The 25,108-nt window shown below is 39.9% G+C and overlaps 1 protein-coding gene across 5 annotated transcripts in view; it reads right to left on the bottom strand.

Moving 5' to 3' along the window:
* The window catches only part of raph1a (Ras association (RalGDS/AF-6) and pleckstrin homology domains 1a), a 69,300-nt gene that overhangs the window by 30,810 nt on the left and 13,382 nt on the right, over positions 1-25,108 (bottom strand). For 3 of the 5 annotated variants that reach the window (XM_042426207.1, XM_042426203.1, XM_042426206.1), the window contains 4 exons: positions 2,042-2,176; positions 1,717-1,825; positions 1,481-1,620; positions 863-1,099 (listed from right to left, as the gene is read on the bottom strand). In XM_042426207.1, coding sequence (XP_042282141.1) covers positions 863-1,099; positions 1,481-1,620; positions 1,717-1,825; positions 2,042-2,176 — 621 coding nt within the window. Of the gene's footprint in view, positions 1-862; positions 1,100-1,480; positions 1,621-1,716; positions 1,826-2,041; positions 2,177-14,063; positions 14,121-25,108 lie in introns of all 5 variants that reach the window. The other 2 variants (XM_042426205.1, XM_042426204.1) reach the window with 1 other exon arrangement.

Below are 25,108 nucleotides of genomic sequence, written 5' to 3' on the forward strand. Positions count from 1 at the left end.
CCTGCACCTCTGGGTTTCCTTCAGCGCTACCATGTACTTGCTGGCATGGCTCAGCTGTTTCATTTTTATTTTAGTAAAAGCTGCACCGTATTGAGGACTTAGTTGCAAAACTTTGGCACTAGTTGCTATATGTAGAGGTATGTCTTTGAAAAATCTTTATACAGTTCTCAGTAAACACTGAAAGTGTTGGTGTCTATATGTGTTGAACAAGTAGTGCTTTGATGGTTGTTAGGAACACTGTGGTGCTTCTGTTTGTCACTGTTTTCACCATTCCAACTCTGACGTTTCCATGTAACAGGAAAAAACAGATCACAAAAGATGGTGCAAACAACACAGTTGGGAGGAAACCTATTGTTCAGCCAGAAAAACACAGAACTGAAGTTTCTTTCTTTGTTGAGCACCAGCACACAACTCTGCCTCCAGTTCTCTCTGACCTACATCCATTGGATTGCAGTATCAAGACAGCCCACTGAGTCTCTGTCCCTTTTGATCATAAATTTCTCCAGACCTCCATGAGTCTCATGAGCCAGTGGTTTGGCTACATGAGTTTAGTTTAAAATTTTTACCTTTTGATATAGTGGCCGATCAGAGTTTTGTTTTCAAATGCTGAAGCATGTCACATATGTTTATGTTTTATTTTTGAAAAATTTGAGTTTTTGTTGAAATGAATGATGAAGATACAAACACCAAGACATATACAGTACCAGTCAAATATTTGGACACATCACCCCATTTACTTGAATGAGAAAGTTTGTCCAAACTTTTGACTGGTATTGTATATGAAATAATACAGCAAACGTCCAAACAATTGACTCACACATTTATATTGATATTAAAAATAAATTCCCACACTTCCACGCACCTTCTCCAGCTGTGCAGTGATATCGTCCAGGCTGAAGTTAGAAGCCAGCGCCGGTCTCCCATGATGCCCGGCGGCAGCTCTGATGGTGCCGGCAGGTGAGGCTCTGGTGCTGCTGCTGCTACTGCTCGCCCCGCTGCTACCACCCCCACCACTAACACTGTTACTGCCACCACCACCACCGCTGCTGCCCCCTGCTGGCTGCCTGCTACTGCGCCCTGCTGGAGGCTTCTGACGGACCTGGAGACACAGAGAGATGTGTATATACTCAGTGACCACTAGCTGACTGTAGAGAATATGCTTCAGAAAAAACAAACAAAAAAAAGTTCTATATAGGTGGTTCTTTAACATTTTTCTGTAAAAAGAAAATATTAACGAACTAAACTTAAGCTAACTAGATTTTAATAAACCTGAACCAACATGAACATGAAAAGACAACAAAACTGCTTTACTTGGAGGGAAAAAAAAGAGCTGGTTTGAGTCTCTGGCTTCACTGTTTTGAAAATGTTCTCATGCACAGCAACAGGAAACATGATTACAACCGATAGGAATGACGGCCAAAACTCCAACTATGAAAACAAAATCCAAGTTAAACTTTTCAACTGCTGTGGGCGTGTTTACCTTGGTATCAGTCAGCCCCAGACGGGCCATGCCGCCAGCGCTGTTAGGTTTGGCGTTGACGGTGCTGAGTTCCTGTTCAATGGAGCAGAGATCAGCCATGAGAGCGTCAAGATCCACGTTCTCCCCCTGATTCAACGCCTCTGCAGACGGACAAACAGAGAGATATCAGGATGTGAAATGAATTGATCAGCTTGCAAAGGAATTAAAGTGTATGTGTGTGTGTGTGTGAGTCTGACCGTTGATGTTGTAAATGGAGAATCTGTAGGAGAAGTTGGCCATGTTGGTCTCCTGTCTGAGGGGAGCTTTCTGCTGAGGAGGGCGCTCCGGGCGACCGTCATCCAGGCTCTGCATATACACAAAGAAACAATGTGTGAGTGTACTGTATGAGTGCAAACCTCTATCACATTTTAAATGAATAGTGTGGCAGAATATGGACAACAACAACAAAGCACAAAATTATCTATAATTTGGTTTCTTCTGGACTATTTATAATTATTCTTGTGATAATTTGTGTTTAATAAAATTAACCCAACAGGTAAATCCAGCCACGAGTGTATATACCTGTGTGAGTTTGTCCAGCTCTCCCAGCCAGGCTCCAAACATCTTATCCAGGTCCTGGTCCTCCTTATCGCTGTCCTCCTCTTCCTCCTCCTCCTCCTCCCTGACCTCCACCTCCTCATCTGACAATTGATCCATCTGAGGAGAACAGGAAACAAAGAAAAGGAAGAGGAGAAAAGAGGAGAAGAAAAAGAAAGGGAGGAGAGATTTTGGTTCATTTTTCAGCAGTTACAGAACAAAGTGTGATCTCTCAGCTCCATCTAGTGGCCAACTCTATGTACTACACTACAGCTGTTGTACATTACTGCATATTCTGGGTTTGAGTCATTCCTGTGTGTCCACTCCTACTTAAAAAGTAGAAGTCGTCCCTGGATCACCATCTTTACGAGCAACCAACCGCAAGGAGATCACAGGTCAAAGATCATGGCATCGTGACAACATGTAGACCAAATAAAAAGGTTCCTCAAGCTACTTGGCACTTGGATTAAGTTTAAAAAGCTATAATAAACATTCAAAGATGACAAAATAGGCCTGTTTCTGACAGAACACAGCTGGTGGACACCATTAAAATATAATAAATGGACAGAATCATGAAATAACAGCAGAAATTCAACAGTAAAAGAGACAACATCCTGCTGTATTTAGTAAAACAAACAGGATGAAGACTGAATCCCTGAAATGTCACATGACCTCCCATTAAGGCATTTAACATTTCTTAATACATTTGAAGGACATTATCAGGCATTTTTGTCTTAATATGTCTTTTGAAAAGCCAGTCGGTCACCTAACACTTTGTTCCAGAGTACGATGTTTTGAAAAACTACTCACAAGATTGCCAGGAACATTGATATGGATATTCAGGATACTGATGGTTTCTGATGGTTTTGGTGACCCTGTGACCTTTCCTCAAGCATTATTGGCATGTACACGCAACTGTTATGACTGGTAAAAGTCTAAGAATAGAAAAATTGTTGGTGTGTCTTTAGTATCACTTTTCTTATTGTGGGGCGAAGTGAACACAGAAGCCTCTAGATTATTAAAGTGTTACACTACTGGACTTGTTCTTTAAACTGTCGAACTGTCGTCAAAGTTCTAACTATAACACATAGCGATGTCATTATAAATCCTGTTTAAAGGGGCTAAAAATCTGTTTGACTTCTCGACCCTTTGACTCTCTATTTTCTGGAAGACAGAGCAGTCTGTTCCACAGTCTAAAAACGATAATAATAATCATACACTTGATTTATAATAAAATAATACAAAGAAGCATGACAAGGCATTTCAGAAGTTTAGAGAGAGGTTATGAGGTTTAAGGTTATGAGAGATTAAGAAAGTGTATGTGTGTGTTGGCGGGGGGTTTAAACTGTTTATAAACTGTAAACTGTTATGTAACCATGCTGAGAACAAGTCAACACATTTTGAAGGGAGTATTACTGTGATTAATGACGCCAATAACTAGCCTTCACCACGTTGCACACACGCACATGTACACGCACATACACACACATACACACACACACACACACACACACACCAGCTGTTGGATGTTCTTCGCTGTGTTGACAACCAGTAGCAGACTCCTTTGTAGCCCATGTATGATGTAGTAAGCTTTCAAATAATTCATTAAAATCTTAGGGTAGGCCTAACTACCGATCTATTGACTCGGTAATATCAATATTTAAAATGACTGATTGAGTGTAAAAGTAAAACTGAAGATATCGGACACAACTGAACTTAAATGTATTGGTTTCTGACAAATATGTGTCAAACAACATTTAAAGAATATTTCTCAAAATCCCCCGTTTTTTCTGCTCTCGATATCAGTTTGCAAAATAGAGCGTTGTTGGGGTCTTATTTATACCTTTTTTTAACCTCCGCACTTTTTAATCAATACCATCATCATCACTTTTTACAGTGTCACCAGTTTTCTTTTCCTTCTCTCAGTCCCTTCTTTTATCTCCCTCTCACACTCACACTAGGTGTTTCTGCTCTTCTCCTCAGTCTGCCTTCCCTTCTTTTCTGACCTCCTCCTCATCCCTCTTCTCCAGATCTCCACCTAGGTGACCCCAGAGTATCGCCCAGGGCAGAGAGTACTATTCCTGAGTAAGCCGCTTTGTCTTCGCCCCTCTCTCCCTCTCTGGGGATAGACAGCTAACCAACACACACACACACAAACACACACACACACACACAAGATTAGAGAGCACAATCTCACAGACCCACATACAAACACACCGAAAAACACACCACACACACACATTGACACACACCAAGGAGCGGCGCTACAATTAGATCCCTGTGGTTAGCAAGGTCTGTCATTTAGACTAGAGGATAGGGCGACTATATGTGTGTGTGTGTGTGTGTATGCGGTTTGGGGACTGTTGAGGGACTAGAGGAGCGTTGTGAAAACTCTCACAGCTGCGCTCTTGTACAACAATCTGCTGTTTCCACGCTGGCGAGGGTTAAATACAGGCCAACAAATTAACCTTTTTTCTTCACAGGCACAATTTAAACCAGAAGAAAATTCACTTCATGTTGTATCTGAAGTCTGCCTGCTCCTTGGATAGAGCAAGAGAAATCATGGATGCTCTGACCGCCAAAAACTGCACCACACAAATCTTCTTCCAATCACATAAACTGATAAAATGTGCCATTAATATTTCAGCTCCACCATGCGTATGCGTGCATAGGGCTGGGTGATAATTCTAACAATTTATCATCCCTCTGTACAATCATAGAAAACACTGTACCACGATCTGTCATATTTTAATAAACCTCAGATGAAGCCCAAGGAAGCCAATGGAATGTAGGCGCGTGTGGCATTCTTGGAGATGTAGGAAAAGTCGAAAAGCCGACAGGGAGGAATTATTTCCATAAGGACATACTGTACAATGTATTGAATGGGCATTTTTGGATTCAAAGGGGACACACTATACTTTTTCTGGTTTTCTGTTATTTATATACTGTTATGATGTTGGATGTCTATGTTAAACGTCGTCTAAGTTCCAAAACTTGAGGTTAACGTACATAGAAAAGTTCCCTGCAAGTCAAAAGCCCAGCTTTCAACGTGCTCTGAACGCTTCGTTTGCAATGTTTTTTGCACATCAGCTGACGTCAGCTTTTCGCATATGCCCATAAACGGCCATTTGTTCCGTGTCCTCGTTTGTTAAGGGGTTGTTGCTAAGGTTTTTCCACGTGTTCTTGGCGTTGTCCACTCTATATTTCAGATTGGATTTTGGCTTGAGCATGTACGGATGTATTTGAGAAGTTGCCATTTCAAATAAAGAATGAGAAAAAGCGGTGAAATTATACTACTATTGTTTGTTTGTTTCATAGTTTATTGATGTGGCCTCCCAAGAGGCTGGGAGTTGGCTGTGACGCAGCTACTGGAAGCTGACCAATCAGAACAGAGCGGGCTCCTCTGGAGGTGGCCCTAAAAGAGAGCTAAAACAGCCTGTTTTAGACAGAGGCTGAACTGAGTGGCTGCATAAGGAGCCAGTATAAAATAAATATGGAGTTTTTTGAATTGTAAATCATGCAAAGATATTCCAGTAGAGCCCCAGAATAAAAAAATTGACCTGGAAATGAGCATTACATGCCCCCTTTAAAAGACCACACTGCCAGGTTTGCATGGTTCAGTCAATTAGCTGAAATTTTTACATGACAACTGACCATTTCCTAACACCTATCATAAGTTTACTGTTTTGATTTCCCAACTGTGCCTTTCAGGTTCAAATCTATTTTAGTATACTATGAAAACTGAGTTGCAGAGAGACTTGAATTTGCTGCAGATAACTTATTTATTTTTTGTAGATGCCATCATCACATGACGATGTAGTCCTGATGTTGGTAGCAAAGCACTGTTGAATTTGGATACATTTTCTGTCAGAAAACCTAACCAAAAGAGAATAAAACAAAAAGGTAAACATGGACACATCTCTGTATTATACTGGTTGCTGTTCAGCTGCAGTTTCTTCACTCTCACGTGTCAGACTGCTGTTGAATGAACCACCCGAAAGAGTTAAAAACAGTTCTGTCAATCTCTGTTCCCTGTCAAACAGAGCTGAGACAGCAAGTCGTAGTGATGGGCTATAAGTGCTGTGCGTGTGTGTGTGTCCAAAGTAAACAGTAATTACTTTGCTGCAGCAGCCACACTCCTCCTGTCTGACTGACTGAAACCATGCAATCATCCTCCCATCCTTCATTCCTCCTACTCCTTCTGTTTCTTCATTTTCATCTTTCCCTTCACTTCTCTCCCTCCTTACCGTCTATTAATGTTTTTCCCTCCCTTTTTCTTCCTGCTCTCCTTTTCTTCATTTATTTCCTCCTTTTTCCATTAACTCCAACTCCCTCTTATCCTCTCCTTCATCTGTCCTTTTCCATCCCTCTTATTCTCTATCTGGAAATTCATCTAAAAGGTCTAATTTTGTCAAACATGTAACCACTTGATTCTGTTTTCATCAGGCTGGACGGCGCTATAGCACAATGCACATAACACACAGCTCTCTCGGCCTGTCATGACAGCACACATGGTTTAAAGAGAGAAAGTTTAAAATAAGCTTTCAAAAGGCTTCCAGCAGGCACAAACAGTGCTTCCTGCAACCATTTGTTACACACTGCAAGATACCACAGAGAGGAAGTGACCCAAACCTCCAAACCCTGACCTCTCATGTTTGACCCCTCACACAGAGTTAAATATGGAAGTTAAGACAGCTGTTTATCTGGCAGAGAGCAGACCGACTGCTAATACAATATTACACTGGAGTATTTTTCGGGGGGGAAATACAGGATCTATCCAGGTTCCCCATGTCAAGCTGAGACATAAGACTCTAAGGATAAAAGAGGAGAGGAGAAAAACAGACTTAAAAGAAAACTACAGTCTCAAATCTCTTCTATGTGAAGCGCGCTTCTCTCCTGACTCCATCAACATCTGCTGCTTTAGTGCCTTTGAGCGTCACACTGCATCTGTACAGGACATCTCCCAGTTTCCCACACCACTACACAGAGCCTCAACTGGTCTGCTGCCATAACAAAACAACAGCAGAAAAAGCTCCCTTCAACTGCTTTCAATGTGGCCTGTTCCCACGGCTCTATATCAGGCCATCACACACACACACACACACACACACACACACACACACACACACACACACACACACACACACACACACACACACACACACACACACACACAGAGCATGGTATTTTTAAGCCTGGTTGTTGGGTTTTGTGGAGCAAAGCTATAAATCACATCCAGAGAGAAACGAAGCAATGAGTGAATCCAGACAGTTAGTTGATATGTTTACATGTACATTGTAATTTTGATTATATAATCTTGTTGCTCATTTTTTATTTTTTTTATATACCCGGCATAATGACAAAAGTTAGTGACATAATTGTTTCACTTGAACATGTTTGATTCTATTTCCACACAGACATTGAGTTTTAATGTCTTCTTTCACGCTCAACTAGACGCTGTAAATAAACCACACACAGTGCCAGTTTGTGTGTGTGTGTGTGTATGTGTGTTTGTGTGTGTGTTTGTGTCTTGCCAGGGTACATAATTAATCTGAGAATTCACACTGTGACATCAATTACAGGAGCGAGCCTGTGTGTGTGTGTGTGTGTGTGTGTGAGGCCTGAAGGGGCTGCCAAGTCAGACGGTGATTCTGCAGTGAAACTGTTTAATGCTTGCTGGTCTCTCTTTCATACAGGAGACATGCATATTAAGGTGATCTATCTGCTTGGACCTTGTGTTCCAGTCTGGAAATCAGCCAATGTGTAGAAACAAACTGGAAAACGCAGAATGGACTTCCAGAACCAGATTTCAGAGAATAAGAACAACACTACCCACACTTTAAAAATACTGTGAGGAGCAAGTAAATCTTGAAAAATAAACATATTGAAAAACAGTTTATAATATATTGCAATATTGCAATGCAGTACAAAGACAACATAAAATCTGTCCTTGAGGTGACACCTGTTTATGAATTTTGTTCAAGACTTTGGACAAAGACTGTTTTCGTTGCACAGTTAGGTTTTTTGGATAGCAGTGTAATGAAAAAAAATACATTTACAGACCTTTTACATTATAGACTAATAGAATTAGGCGAAATACTACCTTATTTATGGCATTTACACCCAATTACACTACAGTTAAATGCACAAGGGCTGCAACAGTTAGTCAATTAGTTGCTCGACAGAAAATGAATCGACAACTATTTTGATAATCAAGGATAATCATTTTTTTCTGATTCCAGCTTCTCAAATGTGAATATTCTCTGGTTTATTTCGTTTTCTATGATAGTAAACTAAATGATAAAAAGTTCTTGCACATTTTATAGACCAACTGACTAGTCGATTAATCAAGAAACTAATCAACAGATTAATCGATAATGAAAATAATCATTAGTTGCAGCCCTTAAACGCATCATCAGGAGCCGCACCCAACTTTGCATCAAATTTTTCCAAATGTCCTTTAAACCCCGTAAGTACTTGTCAGTTCTGTGTTTTACTTCTTGTTAGTGTCTCTGCTGGTGTCTCATAGAATCATCTGTGACAAACAGAGTGTCATGGATTATCACACTTTCAAAGTGTCAGTCATGACCCTAGGTCAGTAAATGCCGATACTCTGCTGATCCTTCCAGCCTGGCTCCTGACAGCTCTGCCAGCCCAACAGTCAGTCACACCGGATAGCAGCAGAGGAGGCAGAAACAAGACTAAAGCTGTGTCCCAACTCTACATTACATATTAAATGTACACAGTATATACTATATACTAATACTCACAGTATATTGTTTTTTGCACTTAGCATACACCAAGTCAACATACTACATCATTTTATAGTACAAGTGCCCTGTGCAAAAACAATCACACATTTGCAGGCAGTTGGCTGACAGTGGAGGGTCGTCAGTTCACGTGGTTCACCTAGACCCTCCATGATATAAAAGCTGGCCCGTGTGCTTGTGGTTTGCACCTTAAACACCTCCACAGCACATAGCCCACACAGCCATGCATTGCTTTCACTGCTGGGTATACATACTCTTTTAATAGCCCTGCACCTGCGTGATGTGCATATAATTGCACCCCTTCTTTTCAGTATGCATACCATCTGTTTTGTGTATACTTCATTTTGTCACTTTCCCAGTGCAAATGCACTACATACTGAAAACCTGATTAGAATTTGTGTCATACATGAACAGTTCATGTATCACCGACGTTATTAGAATTCATCTTGATGGGGGTAAGAAACTGTGTACCAAATTTCAAGGGAATCCTTCCAATAGTTTTTGAGATATTTCAGTCTGAACCAAAGTGGTGGACAGACCGACAAACAAACTATACTTTGCCGTCCATGGGTGTGTTGCAGAAAAAAACGTGTCTTTTACAGACATTTTGTCATTTATGAGTGTTGTATGAATATAGTCACTATGATACTTAAGGTAATTCATGACTGAGGCGTAACTGCGGTGTAAGTGAAAAGAAATGTGTTGCTTGTGTCACACAGGAAGAAGAATGGACCGAGAGCGCAGAGGAAGCAGAGGACGAGAGAGGAGCCGCCTGCTGACCAAGCAACAATGATATCACTTCCCTTGAGACCTACAGGAGGGATTACATCATCTCCTTCTTGTTTCCCTGCTTCGTATCGACATCTGCCTCTGTCTCTCAATACAAGGAAGGGGAGAGTAATACAGAGAAAATGAGTGGGAGGTAGAGAGACGGACTGAGTGCTCTTACTTTACTTTGCTCAGCTACACTGGGCTGTATTTTACTCTGACTGTACTGTGCTAGGTACTGTGAAGTGCTTCATATTAATGTTACCTGCCTACCTGACCTACACCACATTATGTTCTGAACTTGCAGCCTGCGCGTCAGTGTGTATCTCTGTTTTCCAACTTCCATAGCTACAGTGAGGTACAACTAAACCTACTGAATTAATACACACAGCCATGGGATTACATTGCAGACAGGCACATATACAAAGTAAGGCTACAGAGGTAGTTATCCCCAGTTGTTTATAGTGTTCGACATTTTCGTCATTTGTTGGGACAGGCCTGGATTTTTTTGTGTGTATGAGGAGTCATAAGGGCCGCGTCAAAGAGACGTCTGTTTATTTTGTTGTACATCGCCAAAGGTAAGAGCACTGTGTGAATCACAAGTACTCATGCATACGCACATGTACTTTTATGAGAAAAGAGATACATATGTGAATGTATGCATGTGATGTGGCCCAAATTACATCCCATTGTGTCTGTGTATTTGAGCCCCAAGGCCCCAGCAGATCCCAGAGGTACTCAGCTGCTGCCGTGTAACATGATACTGAGACACTAATACACGCACACACGCTCACACTAGTGTGTGCCAGATTTAGAGACAGAACAAATGAACACTGGGTTCTATTTTTGCTTCAAAAGAAACAAACAAAGCAGGCAGCAGGAAGTTAATTCTACTGTACAACTGAAGGGATTTACCATGGACATATTAAAAGAGATGGATACGGTGTGGCGGAGTCGTCCTTGTTGCCAATTTGCACAAGCGGCCCAAAATATCAAAATATTTTCCTCAACTAGGCTGGCAAGTTGAGGTTACACTATATGTAACTAGAGCTATAAGTGCAGCCCCACATGATGGATGGAAAGAAGAGGCACAACTTTTCCATTTTTAGATCCTTACCACCAGTGGAGCCAAAAATGTGAAATCAGATTTACATGACAGTCATAAATATTTTGCGGCAAGATCATTTCATTTCAATAGAATTGCTGCCATCAGTGGATTTACTCGCAGGACTGAAATAAACCTGAATAAATCATCTGCAGTCAACTTTGGTGATTTTTGACATGGGAATTTGCGATACTGACCAATAACTGACCTTTGAGGGTACAGAGCCAGACAGTCCAAAATGGAGGAATCTTTAGTAGCTTATTTGATGCGTTGGACCATCTACTTCTGCGTAACTGTCCTCCAGTATAAACACCTCCACAAAAGAGGCATGGTTATAGATATGCACCAGGTGTCGACTGTACAAACGTGTCTCTTGAACAAACTCTTATTGTCCCATAATCAACAGAGTGAACACGCTTACTAACAGAGAGTTGCCAAATTAGCCATCTCTGAGAGTTTGACATGATTGTGACTAGTGCTACCATGATCCTGGGTTACAACTCTCACCAACAAGCCCTGGAGGTACTAACAACCTATTGTGGATTACTTTTGCTGTGATGCTTCTGGTAGAAGAATGGCCAAAACACATCAGACCCTTCCTCTAAAAAAACAGAAGTACTTCCTCAGTTTCATGGTATTTATGACTTTCTATTGGCACTGGAGGAAAAACATGCCCTTATCTTCATCTTCTAGGGACGATGGCTGTACTAACTTTCACAGCAATCCACCCTATAGTTCTTGATATTTCACCCACTGCTTATATTTGATATATTATATGATTATATATTTCACCACTTACCATTCCTAGAGCAAAAATACTGCCATGAATATCTTTCTTAAAAACCTTTATCAGTCAAGCCCAGTGTTTATATGTAGCCTACAGTATGAGACCTGCTGTGCTGCTCCACTAATGCCTTCATCTTCACTCACATCCTGTTTTATCCTGATTAGACATTATATATTTTTACCTTGCCAAACCCATGAAGTTCCTTATATAAATGAATGAGAAACATGAACCACTCCTTTACAACCGCCCACAACCACACACTGTATGTATATATAGTGTGAGTATATTTATGCGTATACACACACACACCACTCCACAAACGGAGCAGCTGTGTATGCAACTAAACTCACTCTAAATCTGAATGATAACAGGGCAGCATCCTACACACACACACACACACACACCCCTTTAGTTTATGATCTTCACAGAAAAGCCAACATTCCCAAACTAAGCATTCCCAAACCACCTCTAAACCTTCTCTCTCCACATAAACATTTATGTACATGTAACTCCACTACTTTGTCACCCAGGGAAGGCCTCAGTAAAGACTGGTGGAAGTTGGAGGTTAATGTTGTGTTTCAGGGCTTTGTGAACAGTCCAATGTACAACATTAGAGTTCAAACTGTCCAGCAGTAAATTTGGATGAAAAAAATGGTCAAAACAAAAGATTTTTATTAAACATAAATTTTCTTCTTGACCTTGGAAATAGTAAAAGGTAGTGGCTATTGGTACGGATTCCTCCGTGTCAATAGTCTGTTTATTGTTAGTACAGAATTATTACGCATGCACATTGGTATTGATTGCACAAGATCACCTGATCAAATCCATGCTTCCCATGGTGCGGGATTAAAATGGTTAGGTTTAGGCACAAAAACCACTTGTTAAGGGTTAGGGAAAGATCATGGTTTGGATAAACAGTAAAATGTGGTAAAATTGTCCCATTCAACAGCACTAAAATGCCTGACGTGACGGTAAAAATGTTCAGTTTTGGTCTACAAGAGGTCCAGCAATAAATTCCAGAAACCCAGTCCATAACAATAGAACAAACAAACGGCACGAAAAACCAGTCCAGACCAACAGCCTGTGAACTACTGGCATGGAATCCCATTCCGTGTCAATAGTCAGTAAATTATTGCACTGGTTCTGAAGCTGTAGCCGGTGCCATAATAATAAGAATTTTTTGTTGCCTTACGTTTAAGCGTACGTGTTAGGAATCATGTTGGAGTTAATGATGCAGCAGCAGAATAAGGAAAAGAAAATCCAGGTCAAGCGATGAATTCATTAATATTAAAGGGGCCCTGTGGAGTTTTCTTGTAAACAAACAAAAGTTATGGTTATACTGAGTATTGCTCACCAGAAATGAATTCTGTGTAATAAATGTGTTGAATAAATTTCCCTCCTCATAAAACATTTGCAAAGCTGATTTTTAAAGTATATAAAATCCTGAATAGTTTACATCTTCTTCCCTGCCTTTGCTGGCGTATTTCTGAATTTCTTGATGCATTACGACCACCGATCACTGGAATACTTTGACACTACTGGCAGGACTGTGTACCGCGTTATCCTCGTGCATGTGCATGAGACAAACAAAACTAGGCCCAGTAATAAAAAACTGCTCCATAGTGCTACTAGAGGTCAGAAACTCCACAGGACACCTTTAACTAACTGAAAATTGGATCTAACAACTAAAGTTTAAACATACAGAAAGACAAAAGCAGCACATTCTAGCTTGCATTAGGCAAACAATAGTAGACTTGAAACAGTTTAATTGATTAGTTAATCCACAGAAAATTATGTGTCTATGTAATTGCCAAACATTACCTAGTTCCAGCTTTTCTTTGCCTTATATGATAATAAACTGAATTTCTTTCACATGGGTGTTATTTTTATATTTGGTAACCACATTTAATGCGAACATTTCTTTGTTTGAGACAGAAGAGAAACATAGCTCTTAAAAAAGAAAAACCCAACACACAAAATCATGTTACTTTCCACTATTTATACCAAACTCCTGACATGACTTCTGTCAAGTATCCAAGAATTCGTTTGCACTGACCACATTTATAACACAGGCACTCAGCTAACTGTGGCTAAACGTTGGAACCTTTTGCCGCAGAGACATTTAGTTTTCCACAGAGCTCAATAGGGATGAGACACAAGCATTAAGAGTACAGAAGCTCATATTTGAGGCTGGGTATTATTAATAGTGATATCTGATGTGAATGTGGGATAAATGCCTGGCCATACAGTCAGTGTAAGAACATTTATTTTGGACAACTCCACATAGCTTTAAACCATCAGTTGAATGCTGGCCTGACATTTTTAGCAACTGGTTTGATATTTACAGACTAACAGAATAACAGACATACAGAATTATAATAGCATAAAACCCAGACCAAACAGTGTATGTGACATAAAAGCTGCTGTGTGATATCTGGGCATGTCTAGATTACATAACTCTGTCAGCTGAACGCTATCAAACAATCAAGCACAGACCAGCACACACAAACACAGAGCAGAAGTTTCCACAAGTGACGGAGTGATACAAAGTGATAAGAGTGTTTTAATGCCGTTTACCTTCGGTCTGCTGCTGTTCAGCCACAACACAGCACAGAGTGGATTATTTCACTCACCCTGCAGACACAGCGAGAGAAAATGTATTATTGTACATGATCACATTTCCTTTGGACGGATGGAGAAGCAGAGGCACGGCCTTCTTTCCTGCTAACAGCGCTATGTGAAAACCACACTAGCCCTCTGACGTTGGGTTTATAAAAGGCTGATGTTTAACTATTTAGTGATTGTTTTGGTAGCCATAGTTTTTTGAAAACATGTAATTTTGGGGAATACCATGTTTGCTGTTTCACCTATAGAGTCAAATGAGAATGTAAGTTCCATCTTTATGGTCTAGCACAGAGACTGCATACAGCAGGGGGAAACTGGTAGCTCCATCAAAAGGCAAAAAAATACACCCATGACAACCTAAACTACAGAAACACACACACACACACACACACACACACACACACCTAGCAGCTGTACACACACCAAATGTACTATCAGCAGGTGGCACTAGCGTGTGTGTTTCTATCATGCTGAGCAGTCTGGATGTGTGTGACCTATAAATAACTGACAGGCTACAACATTTAAATTCACTGCTATAGTCTCTCTCCCAGTGTGTCTCTATCTCTCTCGACCCACTGCTTACCTTTACAGCCTCTGTGTCTATACATCTGTCACTCTCTTCACCTGTATTTGCTGATTCAGCTGAAATCACTGACATTTCACAGAATTGCCAGACCTCATTATGTCAAAACCTCGTCCAGACAGATTCAATTATGCTCTAATCACTTATGACCTTTTTTTTTTTTCGCAATTCATGCAGTGAAGTAAGTGTGTGTGGAGGGTAAATATGAGTGTATCTGGGTGAGTGTTTCAGGAGTTGCGTCGCTCTTGATTTAATCTGTCACATGGATACATATGTGTGTCTGTTGGCCTTGTACAAGCTAACCGTTGCATACAAATACACAAAAAAATGTCATCACATCACATGCACAGTTACACTGTTCCAGATACACACACACCCCAATCCCTGCTTGCATAAGATCATTAGCAGGACTCATATGATCAGTAGCTGATGGCTGAAACAACAAGAACACTGTTGTTGGGACAAACACACACAAAGTATCTGCGCTCTACCAGCGCACTGCTCGTGCTGAAGAAGATTAACTCTTTGATCTCCCCAGTCATGTAAACCAGACCATCTACGTAAACCAGCAACCATCCAGTGATGAACCGACATCCTGAACCTGGACAGATGACTGCATTCCTGTTTTAGAAGATGATGCTAGCATTATTTAACGGTTTGTTATTTTCAGCGTATCGCAGAAAATGACCAAATTTTAACAATGAATTTATCCCACTGATGTGTGCGGCTTAATCCAGATGCAGAAAATATTTAAGAACAAATGTGTGCTTGCTTGCCTGCCTGCCTGCAGGGTTTTGCTAAGTAATGAAAAGGTCATACAGGTACATGGATTAAAAGAATTCTGCCCTACAGTAACTACGCGTGTGCACAGTTATGCACACTTCCACTGAAAAACAGGGGATGGCTGTTGAAGGGTTCACTGGAAGCAACTGTAAAAACAGTATTTGGGTAAAACACAACAAATTCAATGATAGTGACTACAAATCAGAGAAAAAGATGAGATACCATTAAAAAGAGTGAGACAAAAGGTATTGCAAAAAAAAGAATTAGTACAGTAACAAGAAAACTAGATTCACAAATTATAGCCTAAAGCCCAAAAGGGAGTAAAAAGACAGTTATATTGTTAGACAAAGAGCAAATTGACTGTTGTCCAATGTGTTGTAACAACACAAGGGGCATATAAAGTCAATGGTAAAACATGAGTAGACGTGAATTTGCCTGGGGCGGCGTGAACTGACGTAAAGGAAAAGTAGAGCCCCGGGATAGGCGCTCAACTTGTTTCAAATTGAGCAGAAAACGCGCAATACGTGTAAATTTACGCGTATCCCGGGGCTCTGCTTCATAACCGTCCAGAGAGACAAGATGGGAAAGGAGAGAGACTGAAGGGACACAACAGAAATAAGCAGAGTTTCCGCTGAGTTCTGAGTTCAGTTTGAAGCTGACCAGAACGACACAAATATGGTTGTGACATAAAACTTGACATTTCCATCACAGTCCAGGAATTTCAAACTGATGTGTCATTTAAAAGTTTAGTTCCTCATCCCGCTGTGTTGCAACAGATTACTTCACAGGAAAGTATTAGGAGGAATTAGCTAATAACACTGCTTCAAAACAGCTCATGGTCATGGCCATCTGCTCGCTGTAAATAACTATTAAGAGCTTGGTGTCTCTTGCTTAATGTCTTTGATTGTGGATTAATCACAGTACTGTAAATATCATTCTTTCGCCGTTAGTCTCTCTTCATGAATATCATTCATTCAGATTTTTAAGCAAATATCTTTCTGGGTTTTCTGTGGTTCCCTTTTGTAAACATATTAAAGGTTTAGCAGTAAAATCTCAGATAATATGTAGGAAATGTCAGCTGGAAGCAAATACTGACCCATTGTTGATCAACTAATCATTTCAACTCTGAACATATTATTATATTATATGAATTATATATTATACTAGGCTAGAGTATACTAAGCTCTGAATCCTATTTATCCAAATTAAGCCTAAATCATCAATATGATGTTCTTAAAAGTTCTAATTCCAGCAGAATATAATCAGCACATGCACAGAGGCAGTTTTCCTATTCTTGTTTGTGCCTGTGGTTGGGAAAAAAAGTCATTTTATTCCACTCTGACAGTATCATATATTCTATTATCAGCATGTTTAAACTGAAGCTAAATTGTGTTTACACTGAGTGAAATAGTCATAGTTTTTATGGCTGCAGCATTCAATCAAATGGCAATCTTTTCAATGTCACGTGTATCATTTTACACACAGTGTAACATATTTGGTGTCTATGGAAACTGTGGGATCTCTATTTGAATTTAAAAGAAAGGTCTTTGGGTTTGAACAATGTTTGCTGCAGAATAAGTTGAGGTTTCATGAGTCGTTTTCACATATGAACTCCAGACAATGTCTGGAGAATCAGGTCCGGACATTTTCCAGAGTTGCTCTTTCACACCTGGGTAGAGTGTGCAGGAGGCAGGACATGATGCAAAAAGTAAGCTGCGGTTGTAATTCAGAATTTTTAAGCTTTTCACCAGAAATAAAATAGCTTTTATTTTACAAGAAATCACAGGAAGTCCTCTCTCCCATTAGTACTAGCTTCACACACCATCAACGCGCCCACTCGCTCGCTGTGAATTCTCTGGAAAATGAGCTGCTCTATTCACACATGGGCTCAAGTGGACATTCCATGGACTTTGTACTAGGGAGTTGGCAAGGTAAAGTCTGTTTAATGTCCAGTCCAACTGATTGGGACATTTGTGTTTACACATGCAGCTCCTTCGGGTAATATCCAGAAAATTTCAGGGTTGTAGTGCACGTGTGAAAGGGGCTCTATTGTCCATAAATCACAGAATAAATGTTGAGAAACTAAAGCTGACAAAAATGAGAAATCTTATACTGTATCTTTAGTTTCAAATGGTGACCTCCAAGTAAATACTGCTGCTTACCTTATCTTGCATCATGTAAATCTGAGTGAACCTAAATACAGCAAATATAAGTTTAGAGTCAGCCATGTTTTGATAACACAGGCTAAACTTGGGACGGGATTCAAGTCAGCTGGAGCACTTCAAGTTTTGATTTTGTCATCTGATACTGATGAATCTTTTTATTTCTGAGATAGTTGTCGTCATGGTTGGAAATAACATTACTAAAATCTTATTGGGCTTTCTTCACTACCTTTACTTTTGAGTCTGTTATCTTCTTTTGGTGAATTCTAATATGTTGGTAACGTATTTTTGAGGCTCTGTAATGCCGAGGCTCTCCTTCCCGGCAGAATGATGACTCCTGTGTTACCCAACAGGCCGCATTACAGGGTATTATGAAACAACATGGCCTGCCAAAATGAGACTGTAACAATCTCTGACTGAAAAAAATAGCTTTACCTCTCCATGATTTCACTCATAATGAGACCTTGGAAATGTAATTTAAGAGGGCTACAAAGTTAATAGAGTATATAATGTCATGATGCTAGTTTCCATAATAAATCAGAATAATTGGCAAACTGGGAAACATTTAATTGACAAAGGCCACTTCAAAACAATAAAGACATTGTTACAACATTTGTAATGCATTGGTCAATCATTTTGATTCTTCATAACATCAAGAAAAATAATCCTGATTGCAGCACAAACACAGATCACTTAGTTTCCATCCCGGCTCCACCTGGGTCACATTTTATTTCATGGTTTATTTTGATAGTTTGGTGCTGCTATGCAACATCTTACCATGTGACTGTAATGTGTCAGTAAGAAGTCGACTAAGTGTCAGACGGTGTATATATAGCAAAGCCGCAACAATTGATTAATTAATCAAGTAGTCGAGCTACAGGAAAATGCCAACTATTTCGATAATTGATTAATCGTTTCAGTTATTATGAAATCTTTGATGGTTCCAGTGTCTCAAATGTGAAAATGTTTTAGACATGATGATGATTAATTAAGACGGATGAAGTGGAAGATATTGATTACGAAAATAAGGTTTGAGGGTAAAAACAGCAGTGATTCAGCTCAGGAAAAGGAAGCAGACACTTCAAAAGTCTGCAGCATGTTCCAACCAAAACCAAGGTTGCCTTTTAAAAATTCAGACCACAACAGACACGACTTGCAACAAATTTAACCACAGAGTAATAAGGAAAGTAATATGCCTATATGAAAGCAAAACTGTGCAAGACTAAGACTGTGCAAAGAAAAATTCAAGTGGTTCTGCTGGCCTACAGTTCATTTACACAATTTATCACTTTTATCACTATTCAACACTGAAGTAAAAACATAGAGATTATGTGTCCAACTCCAAAGCTATTTGGGAAACTGAGGAATCCTTTTAAATTTTATGTTATTGTAAAAAAGAAGCAATAAATGCATTTTTAAAATATTAATACTGAAGCTATACCAGCCACTGCACGTGTTAACTTGTCACGTTCTGTAGTCTGGTGCTCATACTGGGACTGTTCATTGAACACCACATAACTGGGAAATATGAGTTCATTTGAGCCTAGAGGATATGGACACTGTGTGTGTGTGTGTGTGTGTGTGTGTGTGTGTGTGTGTGCGCGAGAGTGTGTGTGTGATATTAGCAACTGAGAAGTTTAAAGCGCAGGGGTGGTAGACTCCCCCCGACACACACACACCTATTTAGGACAGCTTGTCTCTTGACAGCAGACAGTTTAGTCTACCAGCAACTGAAGGCCACAGACATACAGAGACAGGTCGACATTTTAAATCTGGTGCCACTTAACTCCTCAATGCATCCCTGATACTGTAAAGATGATGTTACTGAAGCAAGCTTTACAAAATGTCCTCTTGCTGCCAGTATTTAACAGGTCCAGTGGGAATCAAGCCTTCAATCCTGCCAGTGTCAACGCCCTGCAGCTGAAATACAAAGAGAATGAATCTCTAACTTATGAATATTATACAGGTCTGCCTAGTAACCAGCTAACACACATATAACAACCCACCCTGCCTAGACTAGGCCAGCCGTCAGGTCACATTACTCCGTACATTCTCCTACATTGCCTACTGAACTGACACACACACATTGCCTGAGGTTAAATGTGCAGCCTGTGTTTTTTTTTTTTTTTTTTGTAATTCAAATAGGGCACATACTGCCAGGACTGGAGGGCAGAAAAATAGAATAGAATAGAATAGAATAGAATAGAATAGAAGCTGCTCTGTTGGCAGTTCCTTCAATAATCAGAAAATGTCACTTAAGTAAGCATGAATGAGAAATGAGACCTGCTCCACACTGAGCTAGATTTAGATACATGACATTTTGATTTGTAACTGCTGGATATAAAACATCTCCAAAACATCAGCTTTTCAGGAAGTAAGTGGGCGTTCACACTGCAGGCAACTTGGTTGATGGCTGATGTTATGACATATCCTCTACATCTGGCATGACTGACCACTGGAACTTCTGCTGCCACACTAAATCTGTGCACAATGTTTCCTCAGTTAGGGCTATAGTACATATTATTTTTTTCCTTTCTCCATAGGTCAACAAGGAAGCAGTAAATAAATTCAGATTCAAATAAATACATAGCAAAAAAACAAACTAGCAATATGGCCGAGTCAATGGCATCGTCAGTGTGCACGTACACACAGAATTATGGTGACTGGCTGTTGATGGTGAAATGCTTGTTGAGTCTTGCAATAAGAAATAAACTGCCTGTGAGCCCACGCACAACCCCTCAAAACCAAGACTGGTGTTAAGAGGCCTCTTCATGATTGTTATTCAGACACAACTGCAAGCATAAATGGTGGCACACACACACACACACACACACACAGGTTTACAGTTGCTGCAGTGGAGTCGGTCGCACTGCAGAACTGTCAGGAAGAATCACAGCACTCTGCTTTTCTGCTTTGACACACACACACACACATAGATTGAGCACTGTCTCATACACTCAACACAAGGTCACTAAGCTACTACTGGGTTAAACTACTGCTGAAGAGCAGAAGAGCAAAAAAAGAGTTAGACTGGCAAGGCTGAATGCATCTTGATGTGTATCCTATATCCACTGCACACATTGGCGCAAAAGGCACAGAAAGACCCAACAGTTTGCTCTTGGATGATCATATCATATTCAGAATCATTCAAATAAGCCTTAGTCTACATCACTGTGTAATTAGATTCAGAAAAAACACTCTTCCACACCTGACAAAAACATAAAATCTGGCCATATTTAGTATCTATTCTTTGTTAACCACCAGTTAAGTGAGCTAGCTGAAGGGCCAAGTTTAACCTAGCCGCCTTGGACTGTCTGTGTTAGCTTGTTAGCTAGCCAGCTAAGATTCAAATCTGAACTGTTAAGTGCCACTAAGTTCTGGTAACAAGAAGATTTCGACTGTTAAAGTGAATAGGAAAATTTTCTCAAAGTTGAATATTTTCCACTAAAAGCTTGACTCTGAGTTGTAACTTTCACTTAATATAGAATATAGAGCTGCAATGATTAATCGATTAGTTGCTAACTATTAAATTAATTGCCAACTATTTTGATAATCTATTAATCATTTTGAATCATTTTTTAGAAAAGAAATTTTTCAAAATTCTGAATACAGCTTCTCAAATGTGAATATATTCTAGTTTCTTGCGTCTTCTGTGATGGTAAACTAAATATCTTTAGGTTGTGAACTATTGTAGACAAAACAAGATATTTGAGGATGCCACCTTGGGCTTTGGGATACAGGGTTTTCGCCATTTTTTTTTACATTTTATAGATCAAATGACTTGACTTTATTATCGATTAATCAAATAAACATTAGTTGCAGCCATAATATGGAACATCTTGGTGATGATGAAGGAATAGATTGACATTTTGTGATATACACCTTGTCTTGTATAGAGTTAGATGAGAAGATTGATACCACTCTCAAGTCTATAAGGTACTGTAAGAAGCAACAGCCAGCACCCAGTTAGTTTAGCTTAGCTTAGCTTAGTGTAAAGACTGGAAACAGGCAGAAATGGCTGACCTCATTCTGTCCAAAGGTAACAAAATCTGCCAACCAGCACTATTTTCACAGAAAGGAGTTACAAATCAGATCAATACTTCCCTTATTCTGGGAAAACAAAAATCCCATCTTATATCTGCATGAAGGTAGTTGATAGAAACATGATTCACATTTTATTCTGCAGAAATGTGAAAAATTCACTTAAAATTGGCCCAAAAAGTTTGGACACAATACAACTGACGATAACTGATACTAAATAATACATTTTTCTCAATCATACTAGCCAAAAAATAATCAGTATAATATGGTAGTGTTAGTATTTTGCTCCATCAATCGGGCCCTCTGAGTATCTATACTTTGTTTAAACTCCCACTACACTGCTGACATTTAACACCCCCATCAAAAAACCTCCAAAAACAGACCAATTTTAGCTCCCAGTACATGACAGTGGTTTGAGAGTAAAATTTTCCTTCAAGGCACACGCAGTGACACCCAAACCAAATGTCTCGCATTATGAAAAAAGCAAAACTTTCCACTTCAGTCTGTCCACGATTGAATTGGTTCCTGCCAGAAACAACATCTGTGGTAGGTACGAGAACCTTTCAACATGAAAAAGAAACAGGAAAAGAGTGAACCAATAATGACGGAAAATGCATTTAGTGTGTTTTGTGGGTGTATGTGTGTATTTTATTTACTATTTATGTGTGGTGTTGTACACCCTATGTCTACTTTTTGGCCCTTTGGAGGGAACACATATACTGCAGTTTTCAGTAAGTAACTTTCTAAGCTCTGCAAATAGCACAAGATGAGAAGAAATAGACGAGTAATTACTCTTCACTACTGAAAAACCTGCTCAGACACACATATCCACACTTATATAGAGTTATGGAGATAATCATAGAGCAGAATGAGTGACTGAATCTGACTCAGCAAAAAAACATCAGACCAGCTCCAGTTCTAACAAGTCCTCAGTGAAGACGGTCCCAGGCCCAGCTCACCCTAAGGACTTTCGACCTACCCTAACACTTGAACTTTAGAAGAGATTACCAACCTGTTGCAGCATGAATTTGGATTTATCCATATATCAGAGTCAATGCATACCTCACCAGACGTGCCAATATATCTGCTGATGGGCCAGCTATTGAAAGTATATCACAGCTTGCTTAACACAGGATTACAGTACATCCCATTAGGCAAATGCTTTTTGACTTCAATTTGTTTCCCTACATACAGGTATATACACTGGGAGCATTTACAGATCAGTGTCTGGTGCACAAACACATGACATGTGGATAGGAGGAGCTGTGGACTGCGCCACCAACATTAAGATTAATGGCCAACCAACTATGTACAGTTACAGTCACCTAGTCTGGTTTCAGACCTCCGAATTGCGGCTCACATCTCTGATTTTGGAGCTGAGGAAAGGGGACATTATTTTCCTGTTCTACATCCAGAAAAATGCCACAATTGTGGATGAAATTAACAGAGCTATATAGGTTATCGACTTATAGAAATAACTTGGCATTTGTCTTCAATGGATATGACAAACATCAGCTGCTCCTAGCAAACACGATTGGCTGTGTTGGCTGAACATGATCTTGACAGGACGGATACATCAGTCACTACTGATTAGTTGGGGCAAAACAATCCCCACAGCTTTAGTTTGAATCATAAAGTAAAAAAGAAATAGACATTCAAATTCTGATCATTACACAAATTATAATTCTTGCATACAACTTCCAATATCCATCAGTTGAACTGTCAAAGAGACAGCAAAACCCAGAGAAAAATATTACTACATAAGCATGGTCCTTGTCCTTCCCCAGGCTTTTGAGTTATTTTAGCACCTCCTCGTGGTGGTTTTGTTACAACAGGAAATAACCCGTTTATAAAGAAAGTAGTTCTCATGTGACCTGAAAGCAGCTATTTCTCCTCAAGCAGACATGCATCTTATTTTTTAAGCTTGTGAAAGCATCATCTGAAAGTTTCTGTGTTATTTAACCTCATATTGTAATTGTATTTGGTGATATTTGCGAGGAGGATGCTTTTGTGAACTTTGTAAGATATATGCTGTAATTGCTGAGATGTAAGACGTGCTTGCCATTTCTGACATTTTGGCTTATTTAAAATTCATGTAGTATGTAGCAGTAAGCCATAGCTACCTTGTCATTGCACCAGCTCTAACACTATTTAAATTGCTTATGTATTTTGTTGTGTTCTTCTGCAGTTTCACTTTTGATTCATGATTCAAAAGGCAAAACTAAGATGATCCCTGACTCTTAGAAATATCTGGATATAGAGTCACATCATAAACCCTATCCGATTGGCCAGTTTACCACAGGAAGAAACACACACTAAGCTGCCAAAAAGGGAGGAAATGTTAAATACATCTGTTTTTAACGGAGTCGGAGAGTTTTGGGCAGATTTGTTCCTTGCTGAAAGACACCTACACAGTAATTTCTGAGGTAGGCGAGCATATTCCTCCTTCACTTTCCATCTCCACATTTTTCCAAACCAGTTAGAGGATTTGAGTTGGCAACTTCCCATTCAAGAGTCAACCACATTGAACTCTTACGTAGATACTGTGTAGTGAATATTCCAAAATAAAAAAGTTTATTTTGCACAGTAATTCTCAGTGGGCTCTAGTTCAGATACTGCCATGAGTGGTGTGAGTTTGAACTCTGACCTATGTCACAGCTGATCCTGTCGTGCAGCTTGGCGGTACACAAGAGCCTCACAGTATTAATCTTCATCTTCACTGTTTTGATTCCCACTGAGACAAAGTCGGCAGACAAAAAGAAGGCTCACATACTTTCCAGCTCCACTAGAGAGCCGTCTGGACGTGGGAGGTAGCTGTGGTTTGGTATGGACCCGGGTCACGTGTGAGTGCGTGTGTTTTCACAGAAAAACAGTAGCTGTTCCAGGCGCGCTCCAAGTCATTATATTAACACACATGTCAAGCTACACACACACACTCAGGTTAAATGCCTGTACTTTTCTCACTTAGTGTGAGCAATGGAAAGCAGACAGGCTTACAGTTTTTTCAAGTCAATCGACTCACACACACTATAATAACATCATCTCCATCACATATTGCTGACACACAACAGAGGCTGTGTAGCAGAGCTTAAGGTATAATTACTGTGACTTGTTTTACTGCTTTGTACTACAATGTGAAGCTAACATGCTAACAGCTAACTTACCCCTTTCCATTTGTAATTGTGCTACTAGTGGATTATATGTTTAGCTGTGTCCACAGGCCTTTTTCAATCCGTGTCCATGTGTGTACTTGTGAAACGCCATCAGTCACGGCTCAAGTAGCCACTTCAGAATCTCCATTTAGGTAAGTGTGGTCCAAATGACTTGCTCTGCTTGTTTTACCAAGGATACTTGTGTGAACTTGGGGTGTAGCATAATGCATTTAGCATCAATCAGTGGTGATGATGGAGAATTTCAGCCAGGCTCAT

The sequence above is a fragment of the Thunnus maccoyii genome, chromosome 11 (assembly GCF_910596095.1).
Source record: "Thunnus maccoyii chromosome 11, fThuMac1.1, whole genome shotgun sequence".
NCBI lineage: Eukaryota > Metazoa > Chordata > Actinopteri > Scombriformes > Scombridae > Thunnus > Thunnus maccoyii.